The sequence below is a fragment of the Mugil cephalus genome, chromosome 1, assembly GCF_022458985.1.
Source record: "Mugil cephalus isolate CIBA_MC_2020 chromosome 1, CIBA_Mcephalus_1.1, whole genome shotgun sequence".
NCBI lineage: Eukaryota > Metazoa > Chordata > Actinopteri > Mugiliformes > Mugilidae > Mugil > Mugil cephalus.
The window spans coordinates 16,242,588-16,254,491 of NC_061770.1; the positions used below are offsets into that span (position 1 = coordinate 16,242,588).

At 42.8% G+C, this 11,904-nt stretch overlaps 2 protein-coding genes across 10 annotated transcripts in view; one reads left to right on the plus strand and one right to left on the minus strand.

Annotated features, from left to right (window-relative positions):
• Positions 1–4,969, plus strand: part of lrp1ab (low density lipoprotein receptor-related protein 1Ab) — a 79,070-nt gene extending 74,101 nt beyond the window's left edge. For 2 of the 4 annotated variants that reach the window (XM_047590540.1, XM_047590549.1), the window contains exons 84-90: positions 143–314; positions 559–660; positions 753–829; positions 917–1,010; positions 1,141–1,179; positions 1,840–1,984; positions 3,013–4,969. In XM_047590540.1, coding sequence (XP_047446496.1) covers positions 143–314; positions 559–660; positions 753–829; positions 917–1,010; positions 1,141–1,179; positions 1,840–1,984; positions 3,013–3,150 — 767 coding nt within the window. In that variant the 3' untranslated portion in view covers positions 3,151–4,969. The remainder of the gene's footprint in view (positions 1–142; positions 315–558; positions 661–752; positions 830–916; positions 1,011–1,140; positions 1,180–1,839; positions 1,985–3,012) is intronic. The other 2 variants (XM_047590557.1, XM_047590566.1) reach the window with 1 other exon arrangement.
• A 1,158-nt stretch (positions 4,970–6,127) lies between these two features.
• The window catches only part of fmnl3 (formin-like 3), a 28,864-nt gene continuing 23,087 nt past the window's right edge, over positions 6,128–11,904 (minus strand). For 2 of the 6 annotated variants that reach the window (XM_047590617.1, XM_047590575.1), the window contains 8 exons: positions 11,790–11,870; positions 11,539–11,668; positions 11,262–11,422; positions 10,982–11,083; positions 9,834–9,926; positions 9,578–9,701; positions 8,285–8,397; positions 6,128–6,596 (listed from right to left, as the gene is read on the minus strand). In XM_047590617.1, the coding sequence (XP_047446573.1) occupies positions 8,306–8,397; positions 9,578–9,701; positions 9,834–9,926; positions 10,982–11,083; positions 11,262–11,422; positions 11,539–11,668; positions 11,790–11,870 (783 nt within the window). In that variant the 3' untranslated portion in view covers positions 6,128–6,596; positions 8,285–8,305. Of the gene's footprint in view, positions 6,597–7,701; positions 7,746–8,275; positions 8,398–9,577; positions 9,702–9,833; positions 9,927–10,981; positions 11,084–11,261; positions 11,423–11,538; positions 11,669–11,789; positions 11,871–11,904 lie in introns of all 6 variants that reach the window. The other 4 variants (XM_047590608.1, XM_047590591.1, XM_047590582.1 and 1 more) reach the window with 4 other exon arrangements.

The window sequence follows — 11,904 nt, forward strand, 5'->3', positions numbered from 1 at the left end:
AAGTGACCGCACGTTCGGGCGTTTTCACATTATTTGACTTGACATTGCGGATGATTGCTAAAACAAATGGCGTGGTGTAGCTTTTCAGTTAAATGAGTCTCTTCTGCTCTCGTCTTTTTTTTTTTTCTTTCTCTCTTGTCAGGTAAATGTGAAGGGTTCTGCCAGAACGGTGGGACCTGCTTACAAACCTCCAACGGCACCAAACTCTGCCTGTGCACCACTCAGTACATCGGTCACCAGTGTGAGCTGGACAAATGTCAGTTCTGCGGGACGGGCAAGTGTTTGACGTCGGCCTCGGGGGAAGTTTCCTGCAGGTAGGGATGCTGTGGAATGTGGACTCTGCACCAGAGAAAGTAAAGTTTAATCAGCAAATATTTGTTGGATTTTATTTTGGAAAGTTTTGGTCTTTGGACTCCGTAAGGCCATCCAGCGGTCTGTTGACTTATGACTTAAGTTTGACACATGGTCAAAGTACATAGAAATGCACAACTCTGGACATTAATATGCTGTGGCAGGGCTATAAAGGGACTAATTTATTGTTTTTCTGTGTGTGTGTAGTTGCCCCAACGGTCAGACCCAGCCCAGCTGCTACACTTGCTTGGACTACTGCACGAATGGACAATGCACAGTGGACACTCGCACACTGCTGCCTCAGTGCAAGTAAGATTTGACCCCCACAGCTACAACTCACCATACACACATCTGCATGATTAACTGTGTTTCAAACTCACACACTTTATTACTCTGCCTAGGTGTCCCACTGGGTGGAGGGGATACAGATGTGAAGTGGCATCTGAGTCTATAGATTCGAAGGCTTCTTCTGGTGGAAGTACGGCACAAAGTTCCCGACAGCAAGTTATTTTAATAAATAATGCACTTTGCCTCCTATCTGCTCACATTATTTGACCCCTTGCAGGCACTGCATCCATCGCCGTCCCGGTGCTTCTGCTGCTGCTGCTGGCCTTCCTGGTCGTCGGTGCCATCTGGTGGTACAAGCGGAGAATGCGCGGGTGAGTCCTCGTTCGCGAGAATCCTTTGGTTTTTATCCAGACTCCATTTCTCATCCGGTCCTCACGCCTGTGCTGTCTAGCTTCTCTTTCTCTCCTACCTTTTGATAACCATCTATTTCCTGTCTCCCAGGTCTCTGTGCCCGGGCAAATCTCGTTCTCAGTGCTCGCGGTAACTGGATAGGGTTACATAATTCACCTTATAACCCTCAAATCATCTCCCCTTCCCTTCCCCAACATACAGTCAGATTGGCTATGCTTTTTGTCAGTGTATTTGTCCATCCCGTGGGTCAGTGCAGAGATCTGTCTGTCTGTCCTTGTCTGCCATCTCCCGTTATCCCTCCCAGCCACATCGAGGCCTAATGACTCTTATCTGATGTAGCTTCTTTGGTGATGCACAGACAACTGAACCGTCCTTCTTGCCTCCCCATACCTTTCCCTGTTTACATGTGTAAATGCTAGGCTTATGCAGTGTGCTTGCAGAGTAAAATGTAGAAGTGTGCATCAATGAAAAATGTTTTTGGCTTGCAAACGGCTCAATATTCGCAATGTGAGAATCCAGCATTCTCCATGACATGGAAACATGCTGCAGTATATTCCAGGGGTTTGATCAAATGACCTTTTTTACCAAAAAAAAAAAAAAAAAAAAAAAAAGAAGGAAAAAAAGCTCATTTGACAACCTTTAATATGTGTTGTCGTGGTTGTGTGGGTCGTGTGTAGTTGATGCTGGGTCCGTATCCGGTTAGGATACTTTTTTTGGCTAAGTAAATATCTCGTCTTTCAAAATCATTTTCTGAGACGGTAAATCACTCTTGAATTTGTCTGCCTGCAGTGCCAAGGGCTTCCAGCACCACCGAATGACTAACGGAGCGATGAATGTGGAGATTGGGAACCCTGCCTATAAGATCTATGAGGGAGACCCTGATGACGACGCTGGGGAGCTTCTGGATTCAGACTTTGCTTTGGACCCGGACAAGGTAAGATATCAGAGAGTCCATTCATGGTCATTAGGTTAATTATAAATAAAACATATATCTGTCTCTTACACTATCCATGCACATTATATTTGTCTGTCTGTTTTAGAAGTTCATTATTTATATCTAGTAACCTAAGCTTTGATACCAGTTTGTAATGTAATCTAGCCGCTCTACAGGCTTTACAGACATCACATCACCCCAATCTGGGCTTCTCTTTATTGGCTCCTTGTTTTGTTTTTTTCTGCCTCCCAAGCTACATAGAAGAAGTATGTACCCAAAATTAAGTTTATTAAGTACATTAAATGAAGGATCTGTGTCATACTGGGAGGATGTGGTGCTACAGAGAAGGAAGAAAGAGCTTTTGAAGCCCTGCAAGCCAGTCGTCTGTCTTGATGTATCCGGAAGTCATGACCGTTAGCAGCTAGTTTGTCGTGTAACCAGCTGGTGGCGCTAATTCCCCACCACCGCACCACTGCAAATGAAGAGGCCACAACAAGTTTATGACATTAAGAGCACCAGGCAAAGCACAGACTTACAGAAATTGTAAGAAGTGTCGTATATTTGTTTTATTTCTTTATAAGAGGAACGTTACGCTCTCTTGAAAGTCTTTGTTCAAGTGTATTTTTTTGCAATATAAGGCACACTTATTTACTTATTAAATAGTAAACTTAGTAAATGCAAGTAAAAGTGCTCCCATTGCATTTTGTTGCATTTTGGATGACCATAAAAACTTAAAATTTCTTCTTTTTTTTGCATTTTTTTTTTTTTTTTTACTTAACATTTTGATGCACCTGAACTTCCTAAAACACAGAACCAGACCAGACCATGCCAGAGCACGGACGCAGTATAGAAATACCAAGCATGCAGAATGTAACAAATCAAACCTTTAAGCCGTGGCTTTAGTGGTGGAATAATTTGCTGTTATTTAGGTGACCTGGCCCTTTTTTTAAACGTCCATCTGGGACATTTATAGAAATCTATGCCTTTCTCTTGCCCTCAGTCACCATGTAATTTTCCTTTCTCTGCAGCCCACTAACTTCACCAACCCAGTGTATGCCACCCTGTACATGGGCGCCCACAACAGCCGCAACTCTCTGGCCAGCACTGACGAGAAGAAGGAGCTCCTCTCCCAGGGAGACGAGGACATGAGTGACCCGCTGGCGTAGAGCTCGGCACGGACTGAACTCTTGTCAACATTGTCCTGCCTCGCCCAACCCAGCGCTGAGCCGACGAGCGCTCTCATGTTATGCCTTTACCAACTGAAAAGAAAAAGCAACACAAAAAAAAAAAAAAAAGCGAGAACACTGTATAAAATGTATAAAATGAAGGACTACTTTTTTAAGTGATTGCAGTATTATATTTTGTTCTTTGACAAACAAAAAAAAACAAAAAAAAATGCTCTGGTGACGGAAAAGGAACCATTTTATAGACATTTATTCAGTTCTTTTTAATTTTGCTCACCTCCTCACAACAGCTCTCCCTCCTCTCTCACGCATATAGCCACTACCTCTGTGCAAATGTAAAAGATAGAGAGAGATACGAATGGCAGTGGGACAATTTTAATTTTTTTTTTATTTTTGTATGAATTGTATAGGGTGGGGGGGGCAGAATATTGTTCCATCCTAGAAAAAATATTGCCAACAAGTCTTTGTTGTTCATGAAAAAGAGGAGACGGTGTCAGTGCTCACTATGAATGCTTCCTGGATGCTGGTACAGCTCAGTCTTTCGCGTTATGTGTATATGTGTGTTTGCTGCTGGAAGCCTAAAGGGAGGCCGAGGCTGGGGGAGGATTGAAATAATGTTTAACTGCACATGTACACATGGGAGGACTCAGCATCACAGACAGTGTGTGTTCTGTTGTCGCAAAGAACTACGTTCAAGTGGCTGTCTTTTACCTCCTTGCACAGACTAAAGTTATATATATATATATAAATATATATATTTCCATATATATGAACCTATTAACAAAGTGTCTTGAGAATATACCCAGGAATACAAACAACAGTAACAAATAGCAGTCTGTACTTTTTAACAGTTTTTTAAGTCATTGTGTAATTGACATGCTTTGTGTCAGCAATGAATGAAGCAGTGTGCTGGTTGATGATGATTGTAATAAAGTCCACATTCCAGGATGAAAAGTCTGGGATGGAAATCCGTGGCCTTGGTTTAAGCCTGCTGCTGGACGCTCTGGACGGGAGCCGGATTTTTCCTCCGTAAAAGCTCTAGAAAGTTTTCTTTTTTTTCTCGAGGTGGGAGGGAGGGAGTGAAGGCAGGCTTCTGTGAATTTTCAGTCATCACTGAAAAACGACGCGATTATTAGAAGAGAGTGGTCGCGTTTAGCTTTTGTTCCTTTTGATTGTACACGCGCGTTTCAGGAAAGGCCAGGGAGACCATGTGATGGTACATACATGCTTCTGTGGGAGATTTTTATTATTTTTTTCTTTCTTTTTAGCTGTTTGTAATTACATGGACATGTAATTTAGGTTAATGCTCATTGTTAAGTGCATTCCCAGGAAGGAGTCCAATTAGCTTCCTGATAAGCATTCCCTTTTTTTGTTTTTTTTGTTTTAAATTCCTTTGCTTTGCTGCTAACCATCTGTCCATCAGCCTGGTGTCTCTGTGTGTCTCTCTGCTCACCACGCTGCTTTTTTTTTTTTTTTTAAACTGAGCTCATCAGACATACCTGCCATATCACTCTGCATGGTGCTCACACACCCAACCGAGAGGCAACTCTGTCTTTACCCCTCACTTGTTAACAGTATTCATCACTTTAATTTTTTATCATTATTTTTTTGTTTGTTTGTTTGTTTTTGTTTGCATCCTGCTCTGTTAAATTTTCACCATGTAAACTAGTACAATCACAGTATCAGTTGGAGATTTTATTTCGTCGGCGAAAACCCACACGTGTGTGGTCCTGATTGTTTTGTTATGATTCTATTTCATTTTGATATAAGAAATTAAATGGATTTTTATAGTAGAAATGTACGATGGCCCTGTCTGTCATTTGGAGAAGAGGCGAGAAAAGGCGGCCTGTATGTATCGGAAATAAGTTCAGTGGGTTTAAGCTTGTTGAATGTTGCTTCGTCGAGAAAAAAAAAAAAAAAAAAAACAAGACAACAACTCCAAAACTGTGACAAGAACTGGGAATTATGCAATTCGTCATATTTATTAAACATGAAGTGTCATCTTTCAGTCAAAAGACAATCTCAAGGACATTGTCCTCTAAAAAGTAAATTTCTTGATTCGAATGTACATCAGAGTTAAGAATAGTGTCTCATACACAGTTGAGCCAAATTAAGTAGTGTAAAGACATATCGCTCCCTTTGTGTCATGTAAGCTTTTAGGAGGAAATGCATCATCTATTAAAACAGATTTTCTTTTTTTAAAAAAAAAAAAAAAAAAAAAGCTTAAAACACCCTCCATCCTTCATCTATTAGTACATTTAGAGCAGGTTAACTCTTGAACAGCAGTCCGTGAGGAGCCTTCTTACATTTGTCACCTCCCAAGACAGGAAGTGTCGTCAAGGCGCGTAACATTCAGTTTTTAAACCACTACTTGGACAAGGCACAAAGACGTAGGGACTCCCAGCTGCTTAAAGACACTGATTTTCTAGGGAGGTCGATTAAAAAAATAAAAAAAAAAAACAAAAAAAACTACCCCCTAGTTGTTGTGTTCCTTTAAAGCCTGAAATGTCAACTTGCATATTGCTGTCAGTATTATAAGGCGGACGTTATAGTACAAGGCAGTAAAAAATACAATCTTTAACAAATGAAAGGTGTAAAAGAAACAAATTATGGCTGAATAACAATAACACTGTTTCCACAAAAGGCACTTCTTAAGAGGAAAAAAACAAACAAACATGAAACGTTTGAGAAGTTTTGGTTCGGCTAGCTTTCTCCAGAAGAACTAGTAAAAAGTGACGGTATTTTTCTCCCAGATACGATCTGAACGGAGTCCGTATTAAGTCTTGATTGAATGTGTGGGGAAGACTCAACGTTGACAAATTGTCCATGAAATGTCTCGTTAGGATATCAAAGCTTCTGTTAAATGGGAGAAGGCAAACATCCCAGCAGCAGATTTTTGGCAACTCATGTTGGCTGCCTCGCAGTCTCAAGTCCTGCTTCGACTGTACATTTGGAGGACTCTTTTTTCTTTTTTTTTTAAAGGAATATCCACATGAAGATCCACAGGCTGGCAGGCACTTGGTGGCGGAAGTGCAAGTCTTCCTCTGCCCGTCCTCAATTTGCCTCACCTGTACTTTAGCCGTCCCCCAACTGGTCCAACTCTCAATCCCGGCAGAGCAGGGATAAAGTCTCACACTTGCAGCGACAGAGAGTGTAGCCCATTGTGCTTCTGAAATGATGCCTGCAAAGTGTTTGTAAAGGGCCTCCATAAATAAATAAATTACCCAGCTAAAGCAAGGGCTCAATGTCCTGTCCTCCCTTTTTCAGTCTTTGTGATCTGCAGCCTCGTGGGGGTTGAGACACGGGGAGGAAGGTTATAGCAGGGAGGAGGGGGGGTGGGGGTTTAAGTGACGAGTAAGTGGTTTAGGGTCTCTTCCAACCGCTCCGGATCAACGCGTCAGCTCGCAGGAAAGGCTGGTTTCGGAGATCTGTGAGTAGGCGTGGAGAGAGGGGTGAGAGACAGGGAGGGGGACACACATGTTAGAGGAGCAAGATGCAAACTTGTTTCCTCTTACTTGCTGAGGACACACACTCAGCTCCCACTTTATTAGGTACAGCTAATACGCTGCCGTGTTTCTGTCTCTTTTTTGGTCCGCCTCATGTGCATCGGTGAGGGTATATTCATTAAGAGAAACACCTAGCTGTGTAATGCACCACATCCTCGGGAAAAAATAAATAAAAATGCTAATCTAACCTCAAGAATATTGCTGTGTTACAGTGCGTTATTGTTTTAGCTAACTGTACCTAATAATATGACAACTGAGTGTTAACTGCAGAATATTTCAAATGTTTTCAATAACAAGATAAGCAAATAAGAACATAAACACTGATAGACACATTCCCACGACCTTGGATTTCGGCTGAAACAGAAAGACAGGGAAATTCAAGGCTTTGGGGATGTCGTCATAGCAACTGCTTAACACTAACAATGCAGCAGTTTAAATATATATAAATATATAAAAATATAGCCATTATGTTTTCAGTACAATGGTCAACAAGCTCTTTGTGTCTAACATATAAAATGTGTTTTGGATGCAGACTGTATTCATGTAGCTTTATAATGGACCCGTGTGGGTTTTTTTTTTTTTATAGCAGAGCCTGTTGACCAAATAGCCGCTGAGCACACCGCGAATGACAGTTAGCAAAGACAAACATGGCGGACGCTGTAGACAGGTGAGAGATAAATGGACACTGGACAACATGCAACACATAGTAGGAGGGGATGAGGAGGACGATCTTTAAAACTGTCACAGTGGGGACTCGTCTCCGAGGCAAAGACCTGATGGAATCTTTACCAGCCATCCCAGTGGTTTCTCCATAGCACGACACTAACAGGCTTCTTCAGATTGGTTACAGTCTTTGTGTGTATGATAAAGCAAATCTCAGAGCATTTTTTTTATTACTATAATATTTTTTTTTCATTGTTATTTTTTGCATCTGAAGCACTAGCTGAAGCAGCTGACATCACTGTAGCAGCACAAATGAGCCGGAGGGCCAAGCGGGCCGGGTTTTCAGCCAGGCTACCTTCCTTACCCTCTCTTAGGAGTGGGAAATACTGTCATTAATCTTCTTCTCAGCTGGAGAGGGGGGTAGAATAAACAGAGGTTGGTTGAGGAAAGAAGAGTGACATGTTAGCCGGAAAAAAAAAACCCAACACCAAACAAGTTAGTTAGTCTCATGGAACAAGGCACTGTTGATAAACCCGATGAATTAGCCAAACCTCTTTATGTTAAGATCGTTGAATTCAGAAGGAGAAATAACAATGCACAGCCTTTGTTTTTTGTTTTTTTTTGTCATGCACGATGCTTTGACTTAATTTAAATGCAGTTGTGAGTCAATATGTTTTTCACACATTAAAAAGGAACATATTGGCACTCTGTACAGCTGTTTTTTTTGTTTGTTTTTTTTTCATTGAGATCTGTGCCAGGCAAAGAGGTTTGGCCGACTCCTATCACCAGTCGTCTGATAGGAGTCTTCTCAAGGTAGAACAAAAACAACCAATGACGGCCCAGGTTAGTTGACAGTAGTTGTAGTCGGGGGAGTGGGTTTTGGGTGGGTGATAGGGATCATGCTGCATGCACAGTGGGGTCAGGCATACGAGAGACACCTGGACAACCTTGCCATTAAGGGGGAAGGGCTAGCAGTTGGCGTCGTCGCAGAGGTTGGCTTCACAGAAGAACCGTGAGCCGCGTTTAGCAGTGCGGGCTGTGAAGGGCACGCTCTTCAGTACTGGGGGAGGAGGGGGAGGAAGAGAAAACATGTCACACCTGAGACAATGCCTTTCTTGGTGGTGGTGGTGATGGTTCGGGGGAATTTTTTATTTTTTTTGTCATGAACCTGGTGAAAACCACGAATGCCGTTCGTGGCACAGGACCACGGAAGCAAATCTCGAGGGGGTTTTATTAGCATTAGGACACACGTCACGAGCACGTCTGTTACTGCTCTCGTAGTAGTGGCACACAAGCAAAAAAACATTATACTGACGCAACATGTATATTATTCACATTTTAGACTGTGATTAATCATCACGACAGAAGTTAGTTTATGTGCTATGCTGAGGCTGTAGATATCATTTTCTTTTCTTTTTTTTTTTGCCTAGATTGAGGGGAAACACTGCATCTTTTTGCTTTCGTAACATGTTTTCTTTCAGATAAATTTAAATAAAACACATTTTGCGACTCCTGTCTATTGGTAATTTATGTAAAGTAGTGCTTATTTCCATTGTATAATGCCTTATTTGTAGCTGCTCTGCGTCAGAAATCTTCACTTTGAAGATTTTTACAGAGGGGTGTGATAGACAATTTACACAGCAGACAATTTAACATATTATTCCTAAAAATGTGGCAAAGTTTTAAAAAGAGATGTCATAAAATCCCCTCTGTAAAACGCTAACCGACTCTCTGATGAGGACTTCACACAATTTTCTGACCTTTGCTCTGGAAATGTAGGCAAATTTGAAAGTATTTAATAAGATATAACAAATGAACTGCTGAAGTTTCATAATGACACCTGTTTACTCTGTCTCCCCTCAAAATACCTACATGAAAATGTCTCATCTGGCTACAACAGAATACCTTGGATAATGCAAGTATCTTTAAATTAGGATCATAGCTACTGAATTTTCTTGTACTCTCGGGACCAAACTGTGCGTATGACATTCTGCATATTGAGGCTCAACAGCTTTGGCGTTGTAAATTTCACAACTAACTAGACAGTACGTCACGGTGCAGCCAGCGGCGACTGCTCCGCTGCTATGTGCTGTGCTCCAGATGTGCTGGTGTCTGGACCACGTAGCACAAGGTGCACTTCAAAGGAGCCGAGCAGTGAATGACCACAGTCATCCTGAGCCTGGGAACGCCGGGGCTGCTGGCACCCATATGGGGACTTTTTATAGTTCTGTCTGGCCCACCTGTGATGATGTCCTCAATGGTGCCATCCTTGCCCTCGTACACGGGCCGGTGGTCTTTCGCCTGCCGCCTGCGCAGTTCTGCAATCAGCTCGTGCTGCTGCTGCCTCTTCTTCTGGGCCTGGACCTGGACCAGCAGAGAGGAGAGGATATTTGCACTGTTCTCTGTGCTTTTTGGCACACCGCTGCGGCTTTATTTAGCACTGAGTAAACATCTGATCGTTTTCATTCAGCCCCATTGCATGCACTTGGATTGTACCTTGGGGTCATGCTGTTTGGCCTCCTGAGCCAGTAACTTTTCCCTCATTGCTTCCTCTTGCTTTTTCCTCTGTTCGTTGTCTTCCACTGCATCCTGTTGAGAGGAGAAAAAAGGGGTGACCCATCTGTGACAAGAAACTGCAGCTCAAATAAGTCAACAACACTTGTGTGGCCCTTTAAAGTGGAGAGAAAACGGGTCAGAAGTTGAACCTAAACAGGAAAGGGACGCTCTAATAAACATAACCACTCATTAAGAAAGTATCTTGGTCTTCTGTGCCCCTTTCAACCTGTCAGACACACACTGGAATAGTTTGACATTTGGTCAAGACAGAAGAGAGGAGCAATGTCTGTCTCACGCTGTCAACACAGCTACGGACAGCTAGCTTCTGTTAGCTTAGCAAAGCTAAGTACTGCTACTAAGGTAGTGATTTCACAGTCAGCAACTAATTATTTTAAAAGACAGCCTCCAGTGTCTCCTACATTTAACTACAATTGCCAGGAAGCTCTGACGACGAAGAGACGTTTTCTCTCCTCCTGTTAATTTGGAGCTTTTTATTTTCTACCCACGGCTGGTTTGTTATTTTGGTTAAAGCTCTTGCTAAATTTAATCTCTGGCAACACAAGCCTGAAAAGCTGCTCAAACTAACTGCACGTCTAATTTTATGTTAGTTTGAGATGTTTATATCAAACAGTTTCTTTAACTCAAATGGACAAAAAAAAAAAAAAAAAAAAATCCTTGTGCTGCACATTTCCTTGAGCAGATCCCATAAATCCAGACTGAGAACAATCTCAGGAAGTGTGCTTTGTGGCGGGGCAGGGCGAGGCTGTCCGGAGGTAAAGGGGAGAAGGGCACAAAGGGGGAGAGGGGGGTGGTGGTGGTGGTGGTGGAACGAGTCTAAACACCACAGCTGCAGTTTCACAGTCAGGCCCAGCTGGCCTTTCCTGTTATTTGGCCTCGGAGCATACGCCACGTCCTGTGGCAGAAAGGCAGCCAGCGCTCTGCCCTGCACTGCTCTGCTCTTCTCCGACCGAGACTGACAGCAAACTTCCCCGAGGACCTACGGAGAACCTTGGGCCCTGCCAGCGAGCAGGGGGGGGGGGGGGGGGGGGGGCAGATACATCAACGATATGTCTGCTCGGTGTCCTCACCTTGTAGGCCTTGATGAAGCGCACGAACACGGGGAAAAACACGGAGGGTGGAGTCGTCTTGGCACTCTCTCCGAAGTAGTTCACCACACTGTTGAAGGCTTCCTAGAATTGGGGATGGAGGACAGTGCCAAAGTGGAAGCAATGTTTGTAAACACTGTTGAGTTAGGAGTCGCGATTGGTCGCGTTTTACAGCAGTCTTTGCGACAGAGGTTAGCGTTGTGTCTATTTTCTTTCCAGCAGATACTTTTGAGGTGTAGGAGGTGAAGACAGTGTGGGATACCTCTGCTGTCTTGGCGTCCTTCTGTAGCTTGTCCAGCTGCGTGTCACTAGCCTGGACAAAGCCTTTCAGGACTGAATGGTCGTGGAGGCTGCACTCTTTCCGGATGTGGTCCATCCCTTTGCCAAGCTCCCGAACATCCAGCAGCACATTTTCCAGAGATACTTCACACAACAGAGAATGTGTCTTATTTAGAATCATTTTAATCATATTATACAAAAACAAAAACTTTCTGTATCTTCATGTGGTTTCTCAAAGAATAAGTTCAGTGTAAACTCACCCGCTGCAGCTTTATCCACGAAGTGCAGTTCGTTGTGGAAGTTTGCCAGTTCAGGGTACTTCTCCTTCACAATGAGAGCTATGTAGTGGAGTAAAGTCATCTTTCTGTCTGTAGACTTAGTGTCCAGAAGCTATGTGAGCAAAAAAAAAATTAAAAAAACAGAAAAATCACCAACAACAACACTGAAACAAGAAACTATTTTGCACAAATATTTTTTCATTAATTGGGATCACAGTAAACTCATTACTTACCAGATCAAGGCTTTGCAGTTTGAAGCCATAAACACAGCCTCGTTTGCTGCTGTTCATGTAGTTCCCCAAGGCTAAGATGATCTAAACCAAAAGACTTCATGAATATGCTTAAAGG